Raw genomic sequence first — 23,530 nt, forward strand, 5'->3', positions numbered from 1 at the left:
AAGACATGTTTACCAATAGACCCAAAACACCTTTTAGTTTTTCTGTAATAAGCCAAAAGTAGATCAACTTATATTTAGTAATTAATATCTAATATTTTATCTTATATGAAAATGATCTAAATACCCAATGAATTTTTATCATTAACCTGGCAAAACTTCAAAGTTTCAAGTTACCAAAGAGATTTTGGAAGTTATTTTAAGTACACATCATAAACCATAATTATTGCTAAAAGTTTACCTATAAATTCTAAATCATTTACCTCTAAGTCATTTGTTCCCAACAATTATGTTTAGATTACCCAAGAAAACGTCATGAGACATTGGGCAAAATCAGCTGTCATTTTAAGCTATTTTTGTTGACAAATTTGTAACGGGGATGACATGAGCTTATCTCACTAGTAAACCCAGACTGCATGTCTGCATCATATCCAGTGCTGATAACTCTGAGGACATGTCCGTTTTAATCAAACCAACAAACTTAAACAAGCTTTCATTCACCAAAGATTATTTCATATCACGTTAACTTGAAAGACATTTGGGTTAATTTCTATTACATTTAGAATTTATGTAAGTGCTTACTTTAAGCCAATTTCAATAGAGCTCTTAATTTTGGTCATACCATCCAGAGGTAGAAAAATATCTCACATTTACAACATACATATAGACACACATACACATAGGTTCCACAGCTATTGTTTTAAAATTACTGTCATGAATCAGGCACAAGCCTCCTTAGTTATGAATCCAAATTTTGTTCTGAGCCTTTTTACTAATATTTTTGGAGAAGACAATCAAGATGGTAAATTTGGTAAGGGTGCTCTTATGGCCGTTTTTTGGCCTTTCTCCCTTTCTGTTTTTTTCCTCCAATCTTAGGAATTGGTGATGGGCCAGATAATACTTCCCAGAGAGGTGATAATGCTTTCTGAGATAAAGGAACTGGGTGGCATCTGAGCTGCCTCTAGGGCTGCTTTTGCCAAAAAAGCACAGTAAACAAGAGTAAGGTTGTAATGCAGATTTAAGGCCTCGCCTGCTGCCCTGATAAGTTTCTAGAGATGAGGTCATCCCCCCTCTTCCCAGTACAGAGAGGGAGATACCTTTACAAATGGAGATTTCCCTTACAAATGTAAATGTTTGGTAAACAGAACTTTGATTAGAATGGATTTAACAAGGACCCTCCCAGTCTGTCGATACCCAGAGTTCTTGATGGTGATGGCCTCTCCTGGAGACAGTCCTCTTATCTTAAATTCTTTCAGGCAGTTAGTGGTGGGGGAGATCAAGGCTTCCCTCAGACTTGCCTTTTCCCAAAGCAATCAAGGTAAAGAGACACATTTTGAGGTGGCCAAGCTTGATCCCTCACACATACATACAGATACACATGAACACACAGGTAGACACAGACAGAGATGTTAAATGTTTGTTATGAATCACGCGCAATACAAAACTCACTAATTTCTGAGAAACATTTGCATTTCAAAGAATGGCTCTTAGGTTCTAGAGAAGATGGGAGCAGAAAATCTATATCATAAAGACACAGAGAAAGCAGTCAAGTTTTCTTTAACATGGAATTTCTGGGGCATAACCCATCCAATTGAAAGTGCTTCCAATTAGTTAAAATGCACCCAAGGGGTGAGTCTTGGGGGATGCTTGGAGCATTCCCCATGGTGGTAAAGCGGGTGTCCGACTGACGGTGGGCCAGAGAACAGTGCTGAGCCCATCTGCAGGCATCAATATAGCTGTAAGATTTAGTTAAGTCCCACCCAGCCTGGGCACTTAGTCCCTGAGCCAGCACAAGGCAAGCCAGGGAGGCCAGAGGCAAAAGCCTAGAGCGGGCTGGGGCCGGGGCTCCCATTGCTGGGGTTGAGAGTTAAGTCCCTGGCAAAAGGTTTTCAAGTTTTCAATTTTACAGAAGGTCCAGGTTCTGTTAGGGTCCAGCCTGAACTTAAGCTCAACTTGCTGACAAAAGAGGAAGTGATGAACGAGACAGACAAAGAAGGGAAAAAGGTGATCAGGCTTTGCCCTCATGGCCACTTCCCAAGGATTATCAAGATAAGGGTCACACAAACAGCAGTTCCCATGCTGGGGCAACACAACCCTGAAGCACAACTTACAGAATACAGGTCTCTTGTCCCCACAACTGACTCAGTAGGTGCCTAAAATACTCAACAGGTTGTTGACAGGACTAAACAGGGTTCCAGATTGTCAGTCAAATGACTGACCCAGGGGCCAACCTGGAATCACTTCAGGTGCCCACAAACCAGAGGAGAGCTCCCAGGGATGGAACACAGACTCTCCAAAACCAGAACCCAGAGGAGAGGTCCCAGGGGTGGAGGTGGGATGTAGAGCTTTCATTAAGACCACGGGAGGAGGCTGAGATTCCAAATTTGATTAAGTTCTTAAGACTAGTCATTGCAAGAGCTCTCTGACTGTGGACCAGCGTCTTTTCTTATGGTCTGTTTCCAACCTCCCATGTGCATCCTGTAACGGTTAGTGGTGATGCAGATGCCACAGGTTTTGCCCAAAGGAAATTTAGCACCCTAATAGCCTGACACTAGATCCAGGCCATGTAACTAAATCATTAAAGGGAAAATAAAATGGGTGGACGCTGGGTGAAACCACTGATAAGGAGAGCAAGGAAAAAGAGACCTAGAGTCCAGAAAACCAGACTGTGGAAAATGTCGAGCGTCCTCAACAAAAACACTAATATCAAGCATCCTCAAACAAAACACACAAACAACAAAAAAACAAACAACAACAACAAAAAACAGGCTCAGCCACTCCAGAGGGGTTTAACCCCATCCAAGGGGACCCCTCCTCTGATCACAGGTACAACACAAAGGCAGACTCGGTGACCTCAGGGGGCCTCAAACCCCTACCTCATCACTCCAGATGAGACTCAATATCTCATGGGATTTGACATAGACAGCCTCAGTGCCCTCCAGATGAGATTCAATATCCAGATGGGGTTTGATCCCTGACTAGTCACCGGGATTGCTCCTATTTTGCAGAGCCAAGCATCGGCCCTTCTGGAGTGGCCGGGTCGTGCAATCCTTCCAAACAGAGGGGACTCTCACTCCCCTAAGCCAGGCTACCTCTGGGTGGGGACTTAAACCCCTCAGCCAGGCCCCAACAGACAGGCTTTGTGAAACAACTTAGGGAAATAACTCTTATAGCCATGTCGTGGGGTTGCCACCACTCACCTCCATGGAGAGATCCTCTGAGCAAAGTGCTCCATGTGGCTGCTGGGTCTCCCCACAGGAAGTGATGTCAAGCCTTCAACACAGGCACCACAAAGGAGTATGTCCCATCTTGGTCGCCAATTTTTTACCGACCAAGTGAGCTCACCTCCTGGTGAGTTAAATAAGACTCTACACCAGTGGAAGTTGTCTCAGAAAGTAAAGTGTATTTGCAGCAATAGGAGGCCATGAGGAATCATTTCCAAAGTCATGGTGTCCCTGAACAAAGGGAAGCAGGAACTTTTATTTCGGTTGGGGAATGACTATTCAACAGGGAGAGGCAGGTACACTGCAGATTATGGTAATGAGGCTTAATCTCCTCTTGAAGAGGTCTTCGCATTAAAAATAAGCCAAGGTCATGGGTGTAGCTCTTGTAGGGAGGCTTGGTTATCTTCAGGGTGGTTGCTGGTTGTATCCCCTTGACATAAAAACACAACTTGGAAAAACAGGTAAATGCTTCCAAACCCACCCTTGAGTTCCTTGGGGCACTAGTTGGTGACAGGAAGACAGAAGAATCAGGCCGGCTCTCTGGCCCCAAGGAATTTTTAGGATAGTGTATCCAAACCAGGTCTCAGACAGGTGGTCTGTAAGCTCTGTCCAGGTTTGTGTCGGGTTACCCTGATGGTTCTTCTTTAAAAAAAAATCATATCTATTGCTTGCATTTAAAAACCTGGACATTTTATATAAAACCTCAGATTTCTGGATTCTCTTGAATAATCAGAAGATCTGACAAGTGGACCTTCATTAACTCCGGGCCACAAGCAGCTGGAGCCGAGGTGATAGCTGCCTGTGTAGATGGGTCATTTAGATGGAGTTTGCTGCAGCCTGCGACGTGCCCTATGTCACCTGTAACCCTGGGGCTGTGTTTTTCTTATCATTTATCATCTTAGCAATAGGCTGCCTCAGTTCTTTACATAGCTGGTCTTGCCTCTCCAGGCATCTGAGTTTAAAAACTCTAATCTAAATCAACTTTTAAGAGACAATTTATAATCATCTTACTTAAATGCGTTCAGTCCCCGATCTATATCATGCATTCATTTATTCAAAAAATATTTGCTGAGAACACCTGCCGCCTGCCAGGCTCTGAGAATACCACAGTGAGCATGACCAACAGGGTCCCTGCTCTCAGGGAGTTACAACCTGGTCCTGGACACAGACAGGTAACAAGCACGTTAATGCAAAGAAGACAACGTCAGATCAGATGAAGAGCTATGAGGCTGGTAAACAGTGCGATATTCTAGGGAGTGAGTGGGGAGGAATGGGGCTCTTTGGGTGGCTGGTCAGGGAAGGGCCTCTGCCGAGGTGACTTTGGAGCTGAGTGATGGGGACCAGGCAGAAGGAATGGCGAGTGCAAAAGCCCTGAGCTGGTGGACTTGGCTTGTCTGATAACACAAGACAGCCCTACTATCCACAGCCCCAGGAGCCCCCTCACTTCTCCTCTGCTGGCCTCAGGGTCCCCTGCTGCCTTCCTCCTCCCACTGCTGCACTGGCTTCTCCCACCCTCCCCTGTGGTGCCTGTTTTCACCTGCTGGGTGAGCAGAGATGAGGAAGCTACAACCTGGGCTGAGAAGGGTGGGTAGGGGTGTTCACTGAAGGAATGGCTGGAGAGACAGCCTGGAGGTCCAAGAGCCTGTGGCTAGAGAGTGGGAAGGGGATGGGATGGATGCAATCATGGTGGGAGACGATGAGGCAGGATGGGCAAGGATCAGGGCAAAGATCTGGAACCCTGGGCTGAACTTCCTCATGGCATCAGAGCCTGGAGCTGGCAGGGCTGCCCCTTTGGATGGGGAGGTCACTCAAGTCCCCTCACTCATCAGCCATCTTCAACTCTTCCTTCTTCAGTCACTTAAGTTGTCTATCTGGCACCCTAGGCATTTGACTCTGAGAGCCCGAGGATGGAAGGAGGAGGAATGATCCCCAAGGCCATGACTCCCTCTTCCTCCTCTGTGTGCCTGGGGCTGTGAGGGCACTGTGTCTCAGTGCCCTGTGCCCTTTGGCCCTTGGACACCAGGGAGCCAGCTTCCAGAGGCAGGGGCAAGAGAGCTGTGAGCCCTCGGGGAGGACTCCTGCAGGTGGCCTCAGGTAGAAGGTGAGCTGGATGCTGGGAGCTGCAGAGGGTGCACACTAGGCTCTGGAGAAGGCCCCCAGGGTGTGCACTGTGGGAGGGTCTGGAGACTATCTTTCCTTTGTGCTGTTTATTGAAAATCAAGTGAAAAGCACTGAATGACATGGACAATATTAGAGATTGAGAATTTACCTAGAGCTTTTGGGGATGTGAGGACACCTTGTTTTTGTTCCCCATAAACCTGTTTATCAGCATTCATTGGTATCCAAATGTGTGCTTGTCACACTGACTCATTAAGCCAGTGTGCTACTCAAATTTGTATTTAATAAAATTACAATATAAGTGATATATATATATATACTTTTAAAAAGCAAGGGAATGAAAACTATAAAATTTGGGACAGTGGTTCCCCTGGGGGGAGGGCTTGGAGGGCTTGGAGGGCTTGGAGGGCTTCACCCACACCAAGCAACGGCATGAGATGGGGAAGGACCCCAGAGATAGATCAAAGTTATGGCTCTTCGGTTCAGTGGTGGGCTCACAGATATACATTATGTTCTTATAAAGAACTAAACAGTAAGTGCCCAACTAACTAAATGAAATAGAGGGGGCCATGCAATTCCTGATGATGACTGTATGCCTTGACCTAAATGTCATAATTAATCGAATTCAAAATATCTGCTATCCAATTTAAAAAAAAGAAACAGAGCACTTTTTTCGTTTCAAAATACCTTTTTGTTTTGTTTTTATAATGCTATGTGCTCATTTTGAAGAGTTGAGACAATGTGAAAAGATACAGAGAATAGAAAGTTCTCAGCATCCTCTACCTAGAGATAAAACCATCGTCCCAAATGTCAAGAAGTATCCTTCTACATCTCTTTCTAAGCATATCTCCAGGTAGAGACATGTGGATGTAATTTGACTTCCATGAGATCATATTCCCACCCACCTTTTTTAGTGCTCGAATTCACACACAGTTCAACTCCTGTTACAGACGGGGAGGTGGGGACAGACACAGAGAGAAGGGAGCTGTCCATGGTCAGGATTTGAAATGTATGAGCCGAAACAACACTGTGTGGTACATGGGCAGACCTTTCACTTTTAATAGTTATGAATGAACTTTCATTAGAGAAACTACACATCAATACTGTGAGTCAACAGGTGTTATCACTTCAGAAGAGGCTAATGTGGGTTAGGCCGTTAGTCACTGTAAAATAGAACAGAATAGAACTAAGAGAGCGGGTAGTATGCAAATACGAAAGAGTGGCCTAGAGGTCTGAAATCTGGAAAACATTGATTTAGAATTTTCACCAGCTCTAACTGGCCCCCTTCTAATTGGCGATGGTTCTTCAAACTTCTACTGTTTATTAGAACTTCATAAACCAGACCAATGGGCAGGCCAGCAAACTGGGCCCACGTTCCTACTGGACTAAAGAACTGAATTCCTGCTCCCTCCCTTTCTTTTCGTTTGTACAGAAGTTTTTCCTCCAGAAGAGCCCTGTTTTACACATCCAGGCATTGAAAGATCCCAGCAAAGCACTGGTTTTGGAGGAGGCCTCCCTGTGCTGGCTACGGACCATCCCCAGGATTTTCAAGGGAGCCTTAGAACTGGAGAGGAACAGACATACTCCCAAGGAGAGGACCAGGGCTCTGCCACCTCCAGGTGTCCCAAGGCCAGAGGATGAAGGGGACAGCCTGGCCCCAGAGTTGCATGAGATAAACCTGGTGGTGTCAAAGGTAACTTCATTCAGGCCATGCAAGGAGGATGGCTGCCAGACTTTTGGGGCCTGAGGCTAGGAGCTTGGCCTGGCACCTCACCATTTCCTTGGCTAAAAACTGCCCCCTCCAAATCTCCCTTTAACATAAATTTTTCACGGAGGGCAAATACAGGAAGTCTTTCATACTTTTGTGTGAATCACGGATCATATAAAATTGTTTTGTAGTGGCAAGACCGAGAATAGTATGCTATGTGTGTGCTGGTCTTTGGAGGGACCAAAGACACAGAGCAGAGAAGGAGAAGGAGATTAGACTCACATTTATGATGTTGCTAGTACGTGCTGGGCATTATCCTACATTTCAATTTGGTTATTCTGTGAACTCACCCTATCTGGCTTCTTCTCTGACTTATGTTTGCAAAGCCTATCTTCCCTGCTCTGTCCAAATCTCCCCTCTGCATTTTCTTCTCTGTTATCTATTAAAATCTAGTAATAGATATTAATATCTAATAATAATATATATAGATATCAATATCTGATCGTAGATACATCTAAAAAGATATTAATCTCTCATAGTAATCGATATTAACATACAATAGTAATAGATATTAATATCTAATATCCACTGTCTATTTACACTTTCTCCCTTGGCGATCACTTGCAATCTCATGGCTTTAAATTTCATCTCTATGCTTTATGTCTAGCCTTGGAGTCTCCTCTGAGCTCCAGGCTCAACTGTCTATTTAATTTTCTCCTCTTCAGTGCCTATTAAGCATTTCAAAGACAACAAGGCCAACACAGAACTCTTGAGATTCCCCCTCTCCGACCCATTCCCCAAGTCTCCCCCACCTCAGGAGATAGCACCTGAGTGGTCCAGGACCTGGAAGTCACACCTGATTCCTTTCCTTCCCTCCTGTCAATCCTATCCATCAGCGAGGGCTGTCAGCTCTACTTGGACATCTCTCCTGAACCCAGTCACCTCTCACCCTAGTCCCCTCCACTGCCCTAGCCCCAGCCACCATCATGCCTTCCGAGCTCCTCTAAGAGCTTCCTGACCAGCCTCTCTGCTTCCACTTTTGTTCTCTCATGATCTACTACCACGCGGTGCACAGAGTGATCCTTCTAATCCACAAACCAATCCAAGTCACTCTCCTGCTTAAACCCTTCACTGACTTCCCACTGCACTCAGGATAGAGCCCAGGTTTCCCGAGCACCCTGCCCACCTTTCCAACCTTTTCTCCCATTTGTTCCCTCCACACCAGCTATACCAGCCCTCTCAAGGTCTTTGGCAGCCAACCTTGTTCCTGTCTCGGGACCTTTGCACCTGCTGTTCCCACAGCCTGGAACCTCCAGATCTTCCTGTGGCTGGATCCTTATTGTCATTCGGGTCTCAGCTACAATGGCACTGCTTTAAGAAGCCTTCCCTGGCCAACCCATCTAAAATTGCGTTAACACCCAACTCTCTGTCATAGTAGCTGACTTCATTTTACTTATATCACTTATCACCATCTGACTATTTATTTGTTTGTTTGTTTGCTTACTTGTTTCATGGTTTGACTCCCCTCCCCCACTAGAATGTAAGCTCAGGAGAGTTCTTTTCTTCATTACTTGGTATGTAGAAGAACCTCAAATGACTATTTGATTGTCGAATGAATGAATGAATGAATTAGTGCAGGCAAGAATTCTGTGAGGCTGGCTTCACTTGCCCCATTTTACAGATGAAGAAACTGAGACACAGAGAGTCTAAGTGACTTGCCCAGGACCACAGAGTAGAATAGATGCTGATCTAGAATTTGGGTTTCTTGCCCAACAGGGCCACCTATCCATGAATTGCTCTCTGCCACTTCCATGCAACTTCCTGCCCTTGAGGTTGCCCCTTCCCACCTCCACAGACTGACCTCAGAGGTCCTCTTGAGCTTTGCTTGTCTGAGGGGCCTTAGGGTAGGTGGCTAATTTGTTTTCTGTTTGTTGTTTTGTGTTCAAACAATAGACCCACCCTGGGCCAGTGGGAGGGTTGTGCTGTCCCAATGCCTGTCTGTCCTCCTTGGCTTTGCAGGGGACCATGGTAGGGGTCTGTGGCAACACTGGGAGTGGCAAGAGCAGCCTGTTGTCAGCCATCCTGGAGGAGGTAAGAGACTTGTGACCCATGCGTGTCCACCCACAGGCAGTCCCAGGGCTCCCAAGCTGGAGTCGCCCAGTAAGTCACACCATCACTGTCTTCCTCATGGGAGTCGGAGCCCATAAAATTTTTGTCAATTGAAAACGGTTGAGCGTGCGCTGAGGGGAAGGTGAGTTGTAAATGTGCTTCCTCCTGACCCTGAGAGGTCACCTGAAGATCCATCCTCGCCTGTTCTCTCTGCTTTCCCCACCCTGTTTTGTAATCAACCAGCTATCAGGGTGGTGATACAGGGTGTCTCCAAAATGATAATAAAGTCATTTAATGAGGCCAAACTCAGAGTGGGACATGTGTCCCTTGTGAGGCAGCATCAGGAGGGCCATGAGGAGGGAGAAAAGAGGAGGAGGAAGAAGGGGGTGGAGAGATGGCCCTCTGGATGGGATGGGACCGTCCCAACCCCACCAGTAGAACTGTGCCACTGCCCTTGAGACCTGAACCCTCCAATTCCACTGACTGTGGACGTTCTTGAGGTCTGCTTTTTCCACAGCTATGCAGACATGTGGCTCAGCCCATACCTTCTCCAGATTCCAAAAAAAACCATCCCATTCCCCCAAAACATTTAAGGTCACATTGCACACCTGCCAGCAAACAACACCTCACAATGGCCACAACACCTGGTACGTGTTTCTGGCCACCTCCCCGTGGGGGTTCTCACCAGCTCTTCCCCACTCAGCCCCAGCCTCACCCTGTCCTGGGGCTTCTCTCTCTTCATCCTCCTTTCTTGGAGGATGCTGTCAACTCTCCTTCCCACATTGTTGGGAGAACTAGCAGGTCCTTCCTTTATTCAGCTCACCCTCAGCTCCTTCTCCCAAATGTGCATACCCAACTCAGCGCCTCCTTGGGATGTGCTCACGTTGTCAGCAGAATTCTCTCCTAATACATCAGTCTGGCAGCTCATTTCTTTGTGCTCCACATGTCCTGGCCTTTCCCCAATTTCTTTGTGCTGGGGAGAAGAAAGACTCCACGTTTTCTTCTTTCAAATAGTAAAAATAGTTTAAATAGTACTTACATGCCAGGTCCTTTGCTAAGAGCATCTCATTTTTTCCTTCAACCCTGAAAACAACCCTGTGAGGAAGGCACAGTCATTAGGGCCAGTTTACAGATGAGTGAATGAGGTCCAGAGAGGTGACTTGCCCAAGGTCACAGAGCAGGTAAGGGCTGGAGCCAGGGCTGAAACCAGGTCCACCCGCTGTGGGAGCTTTGCTTTTCATCACAGCAGCCTTTCCTGTCGGCTTCCATTCAAGGCCACCTGTCTACGTGATAGTGGTTTGTGAGTCTCCTCTTCAGATGAACCACTTTGCTCCCAATAAAGGAAGACACAAAGATGTCATTGTAAAGTTTTGTTCTCATTAATTAAAGCACGACTCCACGTCAGAAGCAGCACAGGATAAGAAAGAGAAAGGATCACAGGGTGACAAGGTCCTGTGCTGAGGTGACGGGGATGGGGTTATGGCCGTTATGTTCTTTAGGGTGTGTTTTTAAACTTGTCATACAGAAGAGCAGGAAGGACACTACACTGAAGACCCCTATACTCATGACAACAGTTGACACCATTTGCATGTGTCCCACATCTATGCAGAAACATATTGTGTAGAACTATTTTATTACAGAGAATTTGACACTTTTTCCACTAAAAACTTCATCATGATGTCCAAAATGTAAGGACATTCTCCATCTAACCACGATGACATTATCACACCTGACAACATTAGTAATAATTCTGTGATATCCAGGGATGCTCAGAGAAGGCCTGGAACTTTCTGACTCACTGTGAAGAGCAGGGAGGTGCTTCTTGCTAGAGAATGGGGTTGGGAAAAGAAGAGAAGAAGTATGGGGCATCTTCAATGCAAACTGAGGGTTCAGTCACAGCAAGAACTGGGCTGCTTGGCTCCCACTGCTGCCCATGTTCTCAGCACCTCCCTCAGACACACGGGTGGGCCTGGCAGGACCAAGCTAAAAGTCCCATTTACTTAGGAGAGCCCCCAGGGACCCAGAGGGCAGTGGGGCCCTGAGCACTGTGGCTGCTGAGCCAGGCAGGGTCTGTCCCCTGTCCCACCCCGGTCCTGAGGCTGGACTCACTCTGTTGCAGATGCACGTGCTGGAGGGCTCAGTGGGGGTGCATGGAAGCCTGGCCTATGTCCCCCAGCAGGCCTGGATCATCGCGGGCAGCGTCAGGGAGAACATCCTCATGGGACGCCAGTATGACAAGGCCTGGTAAGCTTCTGGGAGGGGCAGAGAGGGACATGGGGTGTATGGTGGTTTGGGGAGGGACCCCCAGCTGATAATAGTCAGTTGACAACTGCTAACACTGGCAGTGTGCTCACTTACATGCATCACGATGGTTCCTCCTCACTGTGAAAGAAGGACTAGCATCATACTCATTTTCTGGACGAGTCAGCTGAGGACCCAAGAAGTTAAATAATTTGCCCAAAGTCACACAGCTGGGAGGATATGATAGAGCCAGCAGGATATGAACCCGGTGGCTTTCAGGAACTTCACATTTAACTATTACACTATATGGGGGAGGGTTATTACCCTCCCCCAATTGTATTGATTAATTTCTGACCCGTCAGTCAAAAGGTGAAACAGATGGGGTGATGAGGTTGTGCCATGTAGAGGAAATGAGCTTAGATTGACAGCCCGCAGGGCCGCCCACCTCCCATCCGTATCCCTCCGTGCCCTTTGTGGCCTCTCCCTCCCAGGTCCTGGGTTGACCTGCTTCAGACATGCGCTTGGAAATCCCGAGTGAAGTCTGTTTTGTGAAGGACCCATGAAAACTTCCCTGAACGCTACAGGTGTGCTTCCAACTGTGCTGCACTCTGGTCTCCTTTGACTATTTGCTGGATTTTGCAATCTGCCCCCGGTAACAACACTGAGAGCGTAGATACGTAGGTGTATACACTGGCCATCTCCAGCTGGTTGTCCCGTGGGCTCCTCAACATCAGCTCCAGAACCAACACATGATCCCCCTGCGTGCCCAACCGCCAGCCCCTCTGCTTCTCTTCCCAAGTTTCCCAATTCGGTTTAATGCTGTCAGTGAACTGTGCACCCGGCGAGCCTGATGCCTCCTCCTCTCTCTTCCACATCTAATTGGTCGCCAACCCTGGGCAGCTCTATCTCCTAAACATCTCTTGTAGGTCTCTCTTCTTCTCCACCTCCCTCCAGTTGTGGTCTGTGATCTTTTTCTCAAACTCTTCCCACTGCCCCAGCCCTTGGCTCCCTGTCTCCAGTCTTCTGCTCTGTTCCACCCTGTGTCCCACTTCAGGAAGCTGTCCAAACACACAGCTCTCATCTTGTCATTGCTCTCCTTTCAGATTGGTACGACTCATAGAGCAGTGTTGAAACGTCTGCCAAAAATAAAAGTGCACCAACTCTTTGCCTCAGCAAACCCACTGCTTGGTGTTTGATGCATAGATAATTTCACCCACAAACACAAAGACCCATTTACAAGAATGTTCACACTGCATTGTTTATAGTAGCAAAAGACTAGAAACAACACAAATGTCCATCGGGGGGCACTGGCTAAATAATTCACCGTGCAGCCAGATAATGGAATATTATGGTGCCATTAAAACAATATAAACCTATTTATGCTGCGCAGAGACACATATGACTGGATTATTTCTGAATAAATACATAAGAAACTGTAAAGTGGCTGCTTCCAGGGAAAGCAAGTGAGGGTCAAAGATGGGAGGGAGACTTGCTTTTCACTGTATCTTCTTTTTGTTCTGTTCAAGTCTTCACTAAGGGCATGTATCAGATTAAAAGAAATGAAGGGAGGAAGGAAATGAAAAAGCCTCCTGTGGTTTACCATTAGATGCAGGATTGGGTCCACAGTTCTTATCATGGAATGCAAGACCTTTCCCTTCCAAACTTGGGAAGGCTGGAGGTCCCGCAGCCCGGCCCTGCCCCTTCAGCTCTCTGTCCATCGCAGGTACCTCCAGGTGCTCCATTGCTGCTCCCTGACCCGGGACCTGGAGATTCTGCCCTTCGGAGACATGACGGAGGTGAGTGGGAGGTGAGCCTCCCCCAGCTCTGTTATGATGGTGCCTTTGTAACGGTTTTCTGTGGTCTTCAGGCTGCCTCCCTGGGTAGGTAGAGGGGGGCCCCAGCTCTTCCTTCCAAGGCAGCCCGACCTGGCCTTGCAGCTGCCTCCTCGGAGCCTCCCTCACCGAGGGAGGGAAGTTGGGGCTCATCTTACACTGGGAGCTGGCAAAGAGGCTACCTTCCCCATAAGGACGGGGAACTGATCTCAACCTCCTACTCCTGGAGCGGGAGCAGATACCCTGTGAGGATAAGAACCCTCCCAGCCAGCCCCTCTGACCACCCACCCACCCTGCCCACTCTGACCAGCACGTCCTTCGTCAGCGGGAACACCAGCCATGGCCCCACAGTGGCAATTTGATTTCTGACTCTTGCATTTTCCTGATAATTCACCGACTTTCACCTCAGCAGCCACTTTTAATCCACATGAGATCCTTGTAAGATAAAAGCAGTGCTGTTGTCTTGATTTTACTGTCTAATAATAGCTCATGTGCTGAGCACTAACCACATGCAAAGTTCTATCCAGCAGTGGCAATACATTGCCTAGGTGAGCCCCAGGGAACCCTAGGAGGTCAGTTCTTTAATATCCTTCCTCTAAAGGGGGGATTGTAATGCTCGAGGACAGAGAGCCCAGCTGTCTTGTTGACAGTCGTCTCTTCAGTAGGAAGAAGGAAGTCTGGTCTGTAAAATGCATCAAGAAGAGTATTGACCTCATCAGGCTGCTCTGAGGTTTGGACAAGCGGATAAATACGAAGTGCTTTGAATAGTGCCTGGCGTAGAGCAGGTGTTCGCCCATCATTAGAAGAACACAGGAGGCGTTGCCTGTGTTTGCTGAATGAGTGACTGAGGGGGAATGAGCCTTGGCTGGGCCAAGCAGCTTGTCCAAGGCACACGGTGCTGAACTGGAGGCAGAGCAGACAAGAGGTCACCCGGCCGCTCTTTCAACTCTGCTTCTTCTAGACAGAGACCCCAAGAGTTCGTGGCACAGCGGGGACTGGGACTTAGCCCCTGGCTCCCTCGTCCTCAGAGCCTAACTGAGGGATGGGCCAGCCGGCAGCGGCCTGGAGTGCTGGTCTGCAAGGGGCCCCAAACCATGCTGCCCAGTAACTGGTTGCCTGTGACTGTCTGTCACTCCTGACATAAGGTGTCGTGCACGGTGGCCTTTCCCATGACAGCAACATAGAGCCCCAGCCTGTGTCCTGTTGAGTAGTTGTGCACGGGGCACACCCCTCACCCCAGGTGGGGGTCTCACAAGTTGACAGTTGCAGTCAATGGAGATTTGAAAACCTGAATAAGATGTAAGAAGGTGCCGTTTCTTGGGCGTGAATGATTAGTGTTTTTATCTGAATTGTTAAGGGTTTAATATGCCTTCTAAAAGTTGGCAGGTTTAGAAAAACTGCATCTAATGGTCAATGATAGAATTTTGATTAACTGAAAATCAGTTTTTTCATCCTCTACGAAGCAGATTTTGAAAACTGTTTTTTGTTTTTTTTTTTTCAATTGATGTTTTAATAGTTTATAACATTGTGAAATTTTGGTTGTACATTTTTCTTTGTCCATCACCATATATATGTTTCCCTTCACCCCTTGTGCCCACCCAATACCCCCATTGCCCCTGGTAACCACTATACAGTTTTCCCTGTGCATGTGTTGGTTTATATTCCACATATGAGTGAGATCATACAGTGTTTGTCTTTCTCTTTCTGGCATATTTCACTTAACATAATATCCTCCAGGCCTATCCATGTTGTTGAAAACGGGATGATTTTGTCTTTTTTTATGGCTGAGTAGTATTCCATTGTTTATATATACCACATCTTCTTGATCCCGTCATCAGTAGAGGGACACTTAGGTTGCTTCCACTTCTTGGCCATAGTGAATAATGCTGCAATGAACATAGGGGTGCATAAGCCTCTTTGGATTGTTGATTTCAGGTTTCTTGGATAGATTCCCAGTAGTGGGATAGCTGGATCATAGGGTATTTATATTTTTAATTCTTTGAGGAATCTCCATACCGTTTTCCATAGAGGCTGCACCAGTTTGCATTCCCACCAGCTTGTATGAGGGTTCCTGTTTCTCCACATCCTCTCCAACATTTGTTGTTTTTTGTCTTGGTGATGATAGCCATTCTAACAAGCATCAGGTCATATATTAGTGTTGTTTTGATTTGCATTTCCCTGATGATTAGTGATGTTGAACATCTTTCCATGTGCCTATTGGCCATCTGTATATCTTCTTTGGAGGAGTGTCTGTTCATTTCCTCTGCCCATTTTTTGATCAGGTTGTTTCTTTTTTTGTTGTTCAGTTGTGTGAGTTCTTTATATATTATGGAGATCAACCCCTTGTCAGATATATGTTTTGCAAATATTTTCTCCCAGCTGGTGGGTTGTCTGTTCATCTTGATTCTGGTTTCGTTTGTCTTGTAGAAGCTCTTTAGTCTGATAAATTCCCACGTGCTTATTTTTTCTTTAGTTTCCCTAGTCTGGGTAGGCATGTCATCCAAAAAGATTTCTTTATGACCAATGTCAAATAGTGTGTTGCCTATATTTTCTTCTATGAGTTTTATAGTTTCAGGTCTCACCTTCAGGTCTTTGATCCATTTTGAGTTAATTTTTGTGAATGGCAATTGCAGATGGTCCAATTTCATTCTTTTGCATGTGGCTGTCCAGTTTTCCCAACACCATTTATTGAAGAGACTTTCCTTTCTCCATTATATGTTCTTAGCTCCTTTGTTGAAAATTAGCTGTCCATATATGTGTGGTTTTATTTCTGGGCTTTCAATTCTGTTCCGTTGATCTGTGTATCTGTTTTTCTACCAGTACCATGCTGTTTTGATTACTATTGCTTTGTAGTATGTTTTGAAGTCAGGGATTGTGATGCCTCCAGCTTTGTTCTTTTTTCTTAGTGTGGCTTTAGCTATTTGGGGTCTTTTGTTGCCCCATATGAATTTTAGTATTCTTTTTCTATTTCCGTGAAGAATGTCCTTGGGATTCTGATTGGGACTGCATTGAATCTGTAGATCGCTTTAGGTAATATAGGCGTTTTAACTATGTTTGTTCTTCCAATCCATGTGCATGGGATGTCTTTCCATTTCTTTATGTCATCACCGATTTCTTTCAATAATGTCTTGTAGTTTTCATTGTATAGGTCTTTCACCTCCTTAGTAAGATTTATTCCTAGATATTTTATTCTTTTTGATGCAATTGTAAATGGTATTATCTTTTTGAGCTCTCTGTCTGTTAGTTCATTATTAGCACACAGAAATGCAACTGATTTTTGTAGATTGATTTTGTACCCTGCAACTTTGCTGTAGTTGTTGATTGTTTCTAATAGTTTTCCAACAGATTCTTTAGGGTGTTCTATATATACAATCATGTCATCTGCAAATAGTGAGAGTTTCACTTCTTCGTTACCTATTTGGATTCCTTTTATTCCTTTTTCTTGCCTAATTGCTGTGGTCAAAACCTCCAGTACTATGTTGAACAGGAGTGGTGAGAGTGGGCAGCCCTGCCTCGTTCCTGTTCTCGGAGAAATGGCTTTCAGTCTTTCCCCATTGAGTATGATGTTGGCTGTGGGTTTGTCATAAATAGCCTTTATTATGTTGAGGTACTTTCCTTCTATACCCATTTTATTGAGAGTTTATATCACAAATGGTTGTTCTATCTTGTCAAATGCCTTCTCTGCGTCTATTGAGATGACCATGTGGTTTTTATTCTTTGTTTTGTTGATGTGGTGTATCACGTTGATTGATTTGCGGATTTTGAACCATCCCTGCGTCCCTGGTATAAATCCCACTTGATCATGGTGTATGATCTTTTTAATGTATTGCTGTATTTGGTTTGCCAATATTTTGTTGAGGATTTTTGTATCTATGTTTATCAGCGATATCGGCCTGTGATTTTTCTTCTTTGTGTTGTCTTTGTCTGGCTTTGGTATCAGGGTGATGTTGGCCTCATAGAATGATTTGATTTAGAATGTGTTCCATCTTCCTCTATTTTTTGGAATAGTTTGAGAATGATGGGTATTAAATCTGCTTTGAATGTTTTGTAAAATTCACCAGAGAAACCATCTGGTCCTGGAATTTTATTTTTTGGGTGGTTTTTGATTACTATTTCAATCTCTTTACTTGTTATTGGTCTATTCAGATTCTCCATTTCTTCTTGGTTCAGTTTTGGGAGGTTGTATGAGTCTAAGAATTTATCCATTTTTTCTAGATTGTCCAATTTGTTGCCATATAATTTCTCATGGTATTCTCTTATAATCCTTTGCATTTCCATGGTATCCCGTGTAATTTCTCCTCTTTCATTTCTAATTTTATTTACTTGAGCCTTTTCTCTTTTTCCTTAGTAAGTCTGCCTAAGGTTTGTCAATTTTGTTTATCTTCTCAAAGAACCAACTGTTTGTTTCATCAATCCTTTCTACTGTTTTTTGGTCTCAATTTCATTTATTTCTGCTCTGATTTTTATTATTTCTTTCCTTCTGCTGACTTTGGGCTTTGTTTGTTCTTCTTTTTCTAGTTCTGTTAGGTGTAATTTAAGGTTGCTTATTTGGGCTTTTTCTTGTTTGTTAAGGTGGGCTTGTATAGGTATGAGTTTCCCTCTCAGGACCGCTTTTGCTGCATCCCATATGGTTTGGTATGGCATATTTTCATTTTCGTTTGTTTCCAGATAGTTTTTGATTTCTCTTTTAATTTCATCAATGATCCATTGGTTGTTCAGTAGAATGTTGTTTAATCTCCACATTTTTGTCACTTTCCCAGTTTTTTTTGTTGTTGTTGTTGATTTCCAGTTTCATAGCATTATGGTCTGAAAAGATGCTTGTTATGATTTCAATCTTCTTAAATTTATTGAGGCTTGCTTTGTTTGCCAACATATGGTCTATCCTTGAGAATGTTCCATGTGCACTTGAGAAGAATGTGTAGTCAGATGTTTTTGGATGGAGTGCTCTGTATATGTCTACCAGGGCCGTCTCATCCCGTTTTTCATTTAAGTCCACTATTTCTTTATTGACTTTTTGTCTGGATAATCTATCCATTGATGTAAGAGGGGTATTAAGATCGCCTTCTATTATTGTGTTGTTGTTAATGCCTCCTTTTAGGTTTGTTAAGAGTTTCTTTATGTACTTTGGTGCTCCTATGTTGGGTGCATATATATTTATAAGTGATAAGTCTTCTTGGTGGAGTGTCCCTTTTATCATTATATATTTCCCTTCTTTGTCTCTCTTCACCTGTTTTATCTTGAAGCCTACTTTGTCTGATATGAGTATGGCAACACCTGCTTTCTTTTGTTTGCCATTAGCTTGGAGTATTGTCGTCCATCCTTTCATTCTGAGCCTGTTCTTGTCTTTAGAGCTGAGATGTGTTTCCTGGAGGCAGCATATTGTTGGGTCTTGGTTTTTTTTTTTTAATAGTATATATATATTTTTTATTGATGTTTTAATGGTTTCTAACATTGTCAAATTTTGGGTTGTACATTTTTGTTTGTCCATCACCATATATGACTCCCTTCACCCCTTGTGCCCACCCCCCACCCCCTCTGCCCCTGGTAACCACAGTCCCGTTTTATCTGTCCATGTGTTGGTTTATATTCCACATATGAGTGAGATCATATAGTGTTTGTCTTTCTCTTTCTGGCTTATTTCACTTAACATAATACGCTCCAGGCCCATCCATGTTGTTGCAAATGGGACGATTTTGTCTTTTTTTATGGCTGAGTAGTATTCCATTGTATATATATATACCACATTTTCTTAATCCAATCGTCAGTCGAGGGACACTTAGGTTGCTTCCACTTCTTGGCTATGGTGAATAATGCTGCAATGAACATAGGGGTGCATAAGCCTCTTTGGATTGTTGATTTCAGGTTCGTTGGATAGATTCCCAGTAGTGGGATGGCTGGATCATAGGGCATCTCTATTTTTAATTCTTTGAGGAATCTCCATACCGTTTTCCATAGAGGCTGCACCAGTTTGCATTCCCACCAGCTTGTATGAGGGTTCCTGTTTCTCCACATCCTCTCCAACATTTGTTGTTTTTTGTCTTGGTGATTATAGCCATTCTAACGGGTGTGAGGTGGTATCTTAGTGTTGTTTTGATTTGCATTTCCCTGATGATTAGTGATGTTGAGCATCTTTTCATGTGCCTATTGGCCATCTGTATATCTTCCTTGGAGAAGTGTCTCTTCATTTCCTGCGCCCATTTTTTGATCGGGTTGTTTGTTTTTTTGTTGTTCAGTTGTGTGAGTTCTTCATATATTATGGAGATCAACCCCTTGTCAGATATATGTTTTGCAAATATTCTCTCCCAGCTGGTTGGTTGTCTATTCATCTTGATTCTGGTTTCATTTGTCTTATAAAAGCTCTTTAATCTGATAAAGTCTACCATGTTTATTTTTTCTTTAGTTTCCCTAGTCTGGGTAGGCATGTCATCCGAAGAGCTTCCTTTAAAACCAATGTCAAATAGTGTGTTGCCTATATTTTCTTCTATGAGTTTTATAGTTTCAGGTCTCACCTTCAGGTCTTTGATCCATTTTGAGTTAATTTTTGTGAATGGCGATAGCAGATGGTCCACTTTCATTCTTTTGCATGTGGCTGTCCAGTTTTCCCAACACCATTTATTGAAGAGACTTTCCTTTCTCCATTGCATGTTCTTAGCACCTTTGTCGAAAATTAGCTGTCCGTATATGTGTGGTTTTATTTCTGGGCTTTCAGTTCTGTTCCATTGATCTGTGTGTCTGTTTTTGTACCAGTACCATGCTGTTTTGATTACTATTGCTTTGTAGTACGTTTTGAAGTCAGGGATTGTGAAGCCTCCTGCTTTGTTCTTTTTTCTTAGGATTTCTTTAGCTATTCGGGGTCTTTTGTTGCCCCATATAAATTTTAGTATTCTTTTTTCTATTTCTGTGAAGAATGTCATTGGGATTCTGATTGGGATTGCATTGAATCTGTAGATTGCTTTAGGTAATATAGACATTTTAACTATGTTTATTCTTCCAATCCACGTGCATGGGACATCTTTCCATTTCTTTATGTCACCACCGATTTCTTTCAATAATGTCTTGTAGTTCTCATTGTATAGGTCCTTCACCTCCTTAGTAAGATTTATTCCTAGGTATTTTATTCTTTTTGATGCAATTGTAAATGGTATTATCTTTTTGAGCTCTCTGTCTGTCAGTTCATTATTAGCATACAGAAATGCAACTGATTTTTGTAGATTGATTTTGTACCCTGCAACTTTGCTGTAGTTGTTGATTGTTTCTAATAGTTTTCCAACAGATTCTTTAGGGTGTTCTATATATACAATCATGTCATCTGCAAATAGTGAGAGTTTCACTTCTTCGTTACCTATTTGGATTCCTTTTATTCCTTTTTCTTGCCTAATTGCTGTGGCCAAAACCTCCAGTACTATGTTGAACAGGAGTGGTGAGAGTGGGCAGCCCTGCCTCGTTCCTGTTCTCAGAAGAATGGCTTTCAGTCTTTCCCCATTGAGTATGATGTTGGCTGTGGGTTTGTCATGTATGGCCTTTATTATGTTGAGGTACTTTCCTTCTATTCCCATTTTATTGAGAGTTTTTATCATAAGTGGATGTTGTATCTTGTCAAATGCCTTCTCTGTGTCTATTGAGATGATCATGTGGTTTTTATTCTTTGTTTTGCTGATGTGATGTATCACGTTGATTGATTTGCGGATGTTGAACCATCCCTGCGTCCCTGGTATAAATCCCACTTGATCATGGTGTATGATCTTTTTAATGTATTGTTGTATTCGGTTTGCCAATATTTTGTTGAGGATTTTTGCATCAATGTTCATCAGCGATATTGGCCTGTAATTTTCTTTCTTTGTATTGTCTTTGTCTGGTTTTGGTATCAGGGTGATGTTGGCCTCATAGAATGATTTAGGAAGTGTTCCATCTTTCTCTATTTTTTGGAATAGTTTGAGAAGGATGGGTATTAAATCTTCTTTGAATGTTTGGTAAAATTCACTGGAGAAGCCATCTGGTCCTGGACTTTTATTTTTTGGGAGGTTTTTCATTACTATTTCAATCTCTTTACTTGTTATTGGTCTATTCATATTCTCCATTTCTTCTTGGTTCAATTTTGGGAGGTTGTATAAGTCTAAGAATTTATCCATTTCTTCTAGATTGTCCAATTTGTTGGCATATAGTTGCTCATAGTATTCTCTTATAATCCTCTATATTTCCATGCTATCTGTTGTAATTTCTCCTCTTTCATTTCTAATTTTATTTACTTGAGCCTTTTCTCTTTTTTTCTTAGTAAGCCTGGCTAAGTGTTTGTCGATTTTGTTTATCTTCTCGAAGAACCAACTCTTTGTTTCATTAATCCTTTCTACTGTATTTTGATCTCAATTTCGTTTATTTCTGCTCTGATTTTTATTATTTCTCTCCTTCTGCTGGCTTTGGGCTTTGTTTGTTCTTCTTTTTCTAGTTCTGTTAGGTGTAGTTTAAGGTTGCCTATTTGGGCTTTTTCTTGTTTGTTAAGTTGGGCTTGTATCGCTATGAGTTTCCCTCTCAGAACCACTTTTGCTGCATCCCATATGATTTGATATGGCATATTATCATTTTCGTTTGTTTCCAGATAGTTTTTGATTTCTCCTTTAATTTCATCAATGATCCATTGGTTGTTCAGTAGCATGTTGTTTAATCTCCTCATTTTTGTCACTTTCCCAGGTTTTTTTTCATGGTTCATTTCCAGTTTCATAGCCTTATGGTCTGAAAAGATGCTTGTTATGATTTCAATCTTCTTAAATTTATTGAGGCTTGCTTTGTTTCCCAACATATGGTCTATCCTAGAGAATGTTCCATGCGCGCTTGAGAAGAATGTGTAGTCAGCTGTTTTTGGATGGAGTGCTCTGTATATGTCTACTAGGTCCATCTCATCCAGTTTTTCATTTAAGTCCACTATTTCTTTATTGACTTTTTGTCTGGATGATCTATCCATTATGTAAGTGGCGTATTAAGATCCCCTACTATTATTGTGTTGTTGTTAATGTCTTCTTTCAGGTTTGTTAAGAGTTTCTTTATGTACTTTGGTGCTCCTATGTTGGGTGCATACATATTTATAAGTGATAAGTCTTCTTGGTGGAGTGTCCCTTTTATCATTATATATTTCCCTTCTTTGTCTCTCTTCACCTGTTTTATCTTGAAGCCTGCTTTGTCTGATATGAGTATGGCAACACCTGCTTTCTTTTGTTTGCCATTAGCTTGGAGTATTGTCGTCCATCCTTTCACTCTGAGCCTGTTCTTGTCTTTAGAGCTGAGATGTGTTTCCTGGAGGCAGCATATTGTTGGGTCTTGCTTTTTAATCCATCCTGCCACTCTGTATCTTTTGATTGGAGAGTTCAATCCATTTACATTTAGGGTACTTATTGATATATGAGGGCTTAATGTTCCTGTTTTCTCACTTATTTTCCGGTTCTTTTGCACTTCCTTTTTTTCTTGTCCCATTTGTTTCAGACTGCCAATTCAGTTTGGTTGTTCTGTCTTATGACTCTTCTAGTTTTCTCTTTGTTTATCATATGTGATTTTGTTTTGATTATTTGTTTAGTCGTTACCTTGAGGTTTGTATAAAAAATCTTGTGTATGAGATAGTCCATTATCTGATGGCCTCTTATTTCCTTACACTAAGTCAATTCAATCACTTTCCTCTTCCCCTTCTAAGTCGTTCTTGTTATATCTTATTCTATCTCGTGTTGTGTGTGTGTGTTTACAGTGATGAGGTTATATTTATTTTTGGTGAGTTCCTTCCTTTGATCTTTGATTTTGGTATTTAAGTGGTTGCTAACCTATTCTGGTAAAGATCCACTATATTTCTGATTTATTCTACCTAATTTTCTCCTTGCTCCAAGCTTTGTATTCCCTTTCTTTTCTTTTTTTCAGGCCTGAGGGCCTTCTTGAGTATTTCTTGTAGTGGGGGGTCTCATGGCTATGAACTCCCTTAGCTTTTGTTTATCTGGGAAAGTTACTATTTCTCCATCATATTTGAAGGAAATTTTTGCTGGATAGACTATTCTTGGCTGAAAGTTTTTGTCTTTCAGTATTTTGAAGGTATCATTCCAGTCTCTCCTAGCCTGTAAAGTTTCTGTTGAGAAACCCTCTGAGAGCCTGATAGGAATTCCTTTGTATGTTATTTTTTGTTTTTGTCTAGCTGCCCTTAATATTGTTTCTTTGTCATTGACTTTGGCCAGCCTTACCACTACATGTCGTGGAGTGGGCCTTTGCCTGTTGACGTATTTAGGTGACCTATTGGCTTCACTCACTGGTATTTCCTGCTCCTTCCCCAGATT

At 43.3% G+C, this 23,530-nt stretch overlaps 1 protein-coding gene across 8 annotated transcripts in view; it reads left to right on the plus strand.

The window, feature by feature from the left end:
- Positions 1-23,530, plus strand: part of LOC106802042 (ATP-binding cassette sub-family C member 11-like) — a 237,753-nt gene that overhangs the window by 14,809 nt on the left and 199,414 nt on the right. For all 8 annotated transcript variants that reach the window (XM_087420303.1, XM_087420299.1, XM_087420298.1 and 5 more), the window contains 4 exons: positions 6,772-7,032; positions 9,067-9,138; positions 11,276-11,400; positions 13,121-13,193. In XM_087420303.1, coding sequence (XP_087276429.1) covers positions 6,772-7,032; positions 9,067-9,138; positions 11,276-11,400; positions 13,121-13,193 — 531 coding nt within the window. The remainder of the gene's footprint in view (positions 1-6,771; positions 7,033-9,066; positions 9,139-11,275; positions 11,401-13,120; positions 13,194-23,530) is intronic.

This window comes from Ceratotherium simum, chromosome 30 (assembly GCF_057802395.1).
Source record: "Ceratotherium simum simum isolate JZ-2026a chromosome 30, ASM5780239v1, whole genome shotgun sequence".
In the NCBI taxonomy this organism is placed as follows: domain Eukaryota; kingdom Metazoa; phylum Chordata; class Mammalia; order Perissodactyla; family Rhinocerotidae; genus Ceratotherium; species Ceratotherium simum.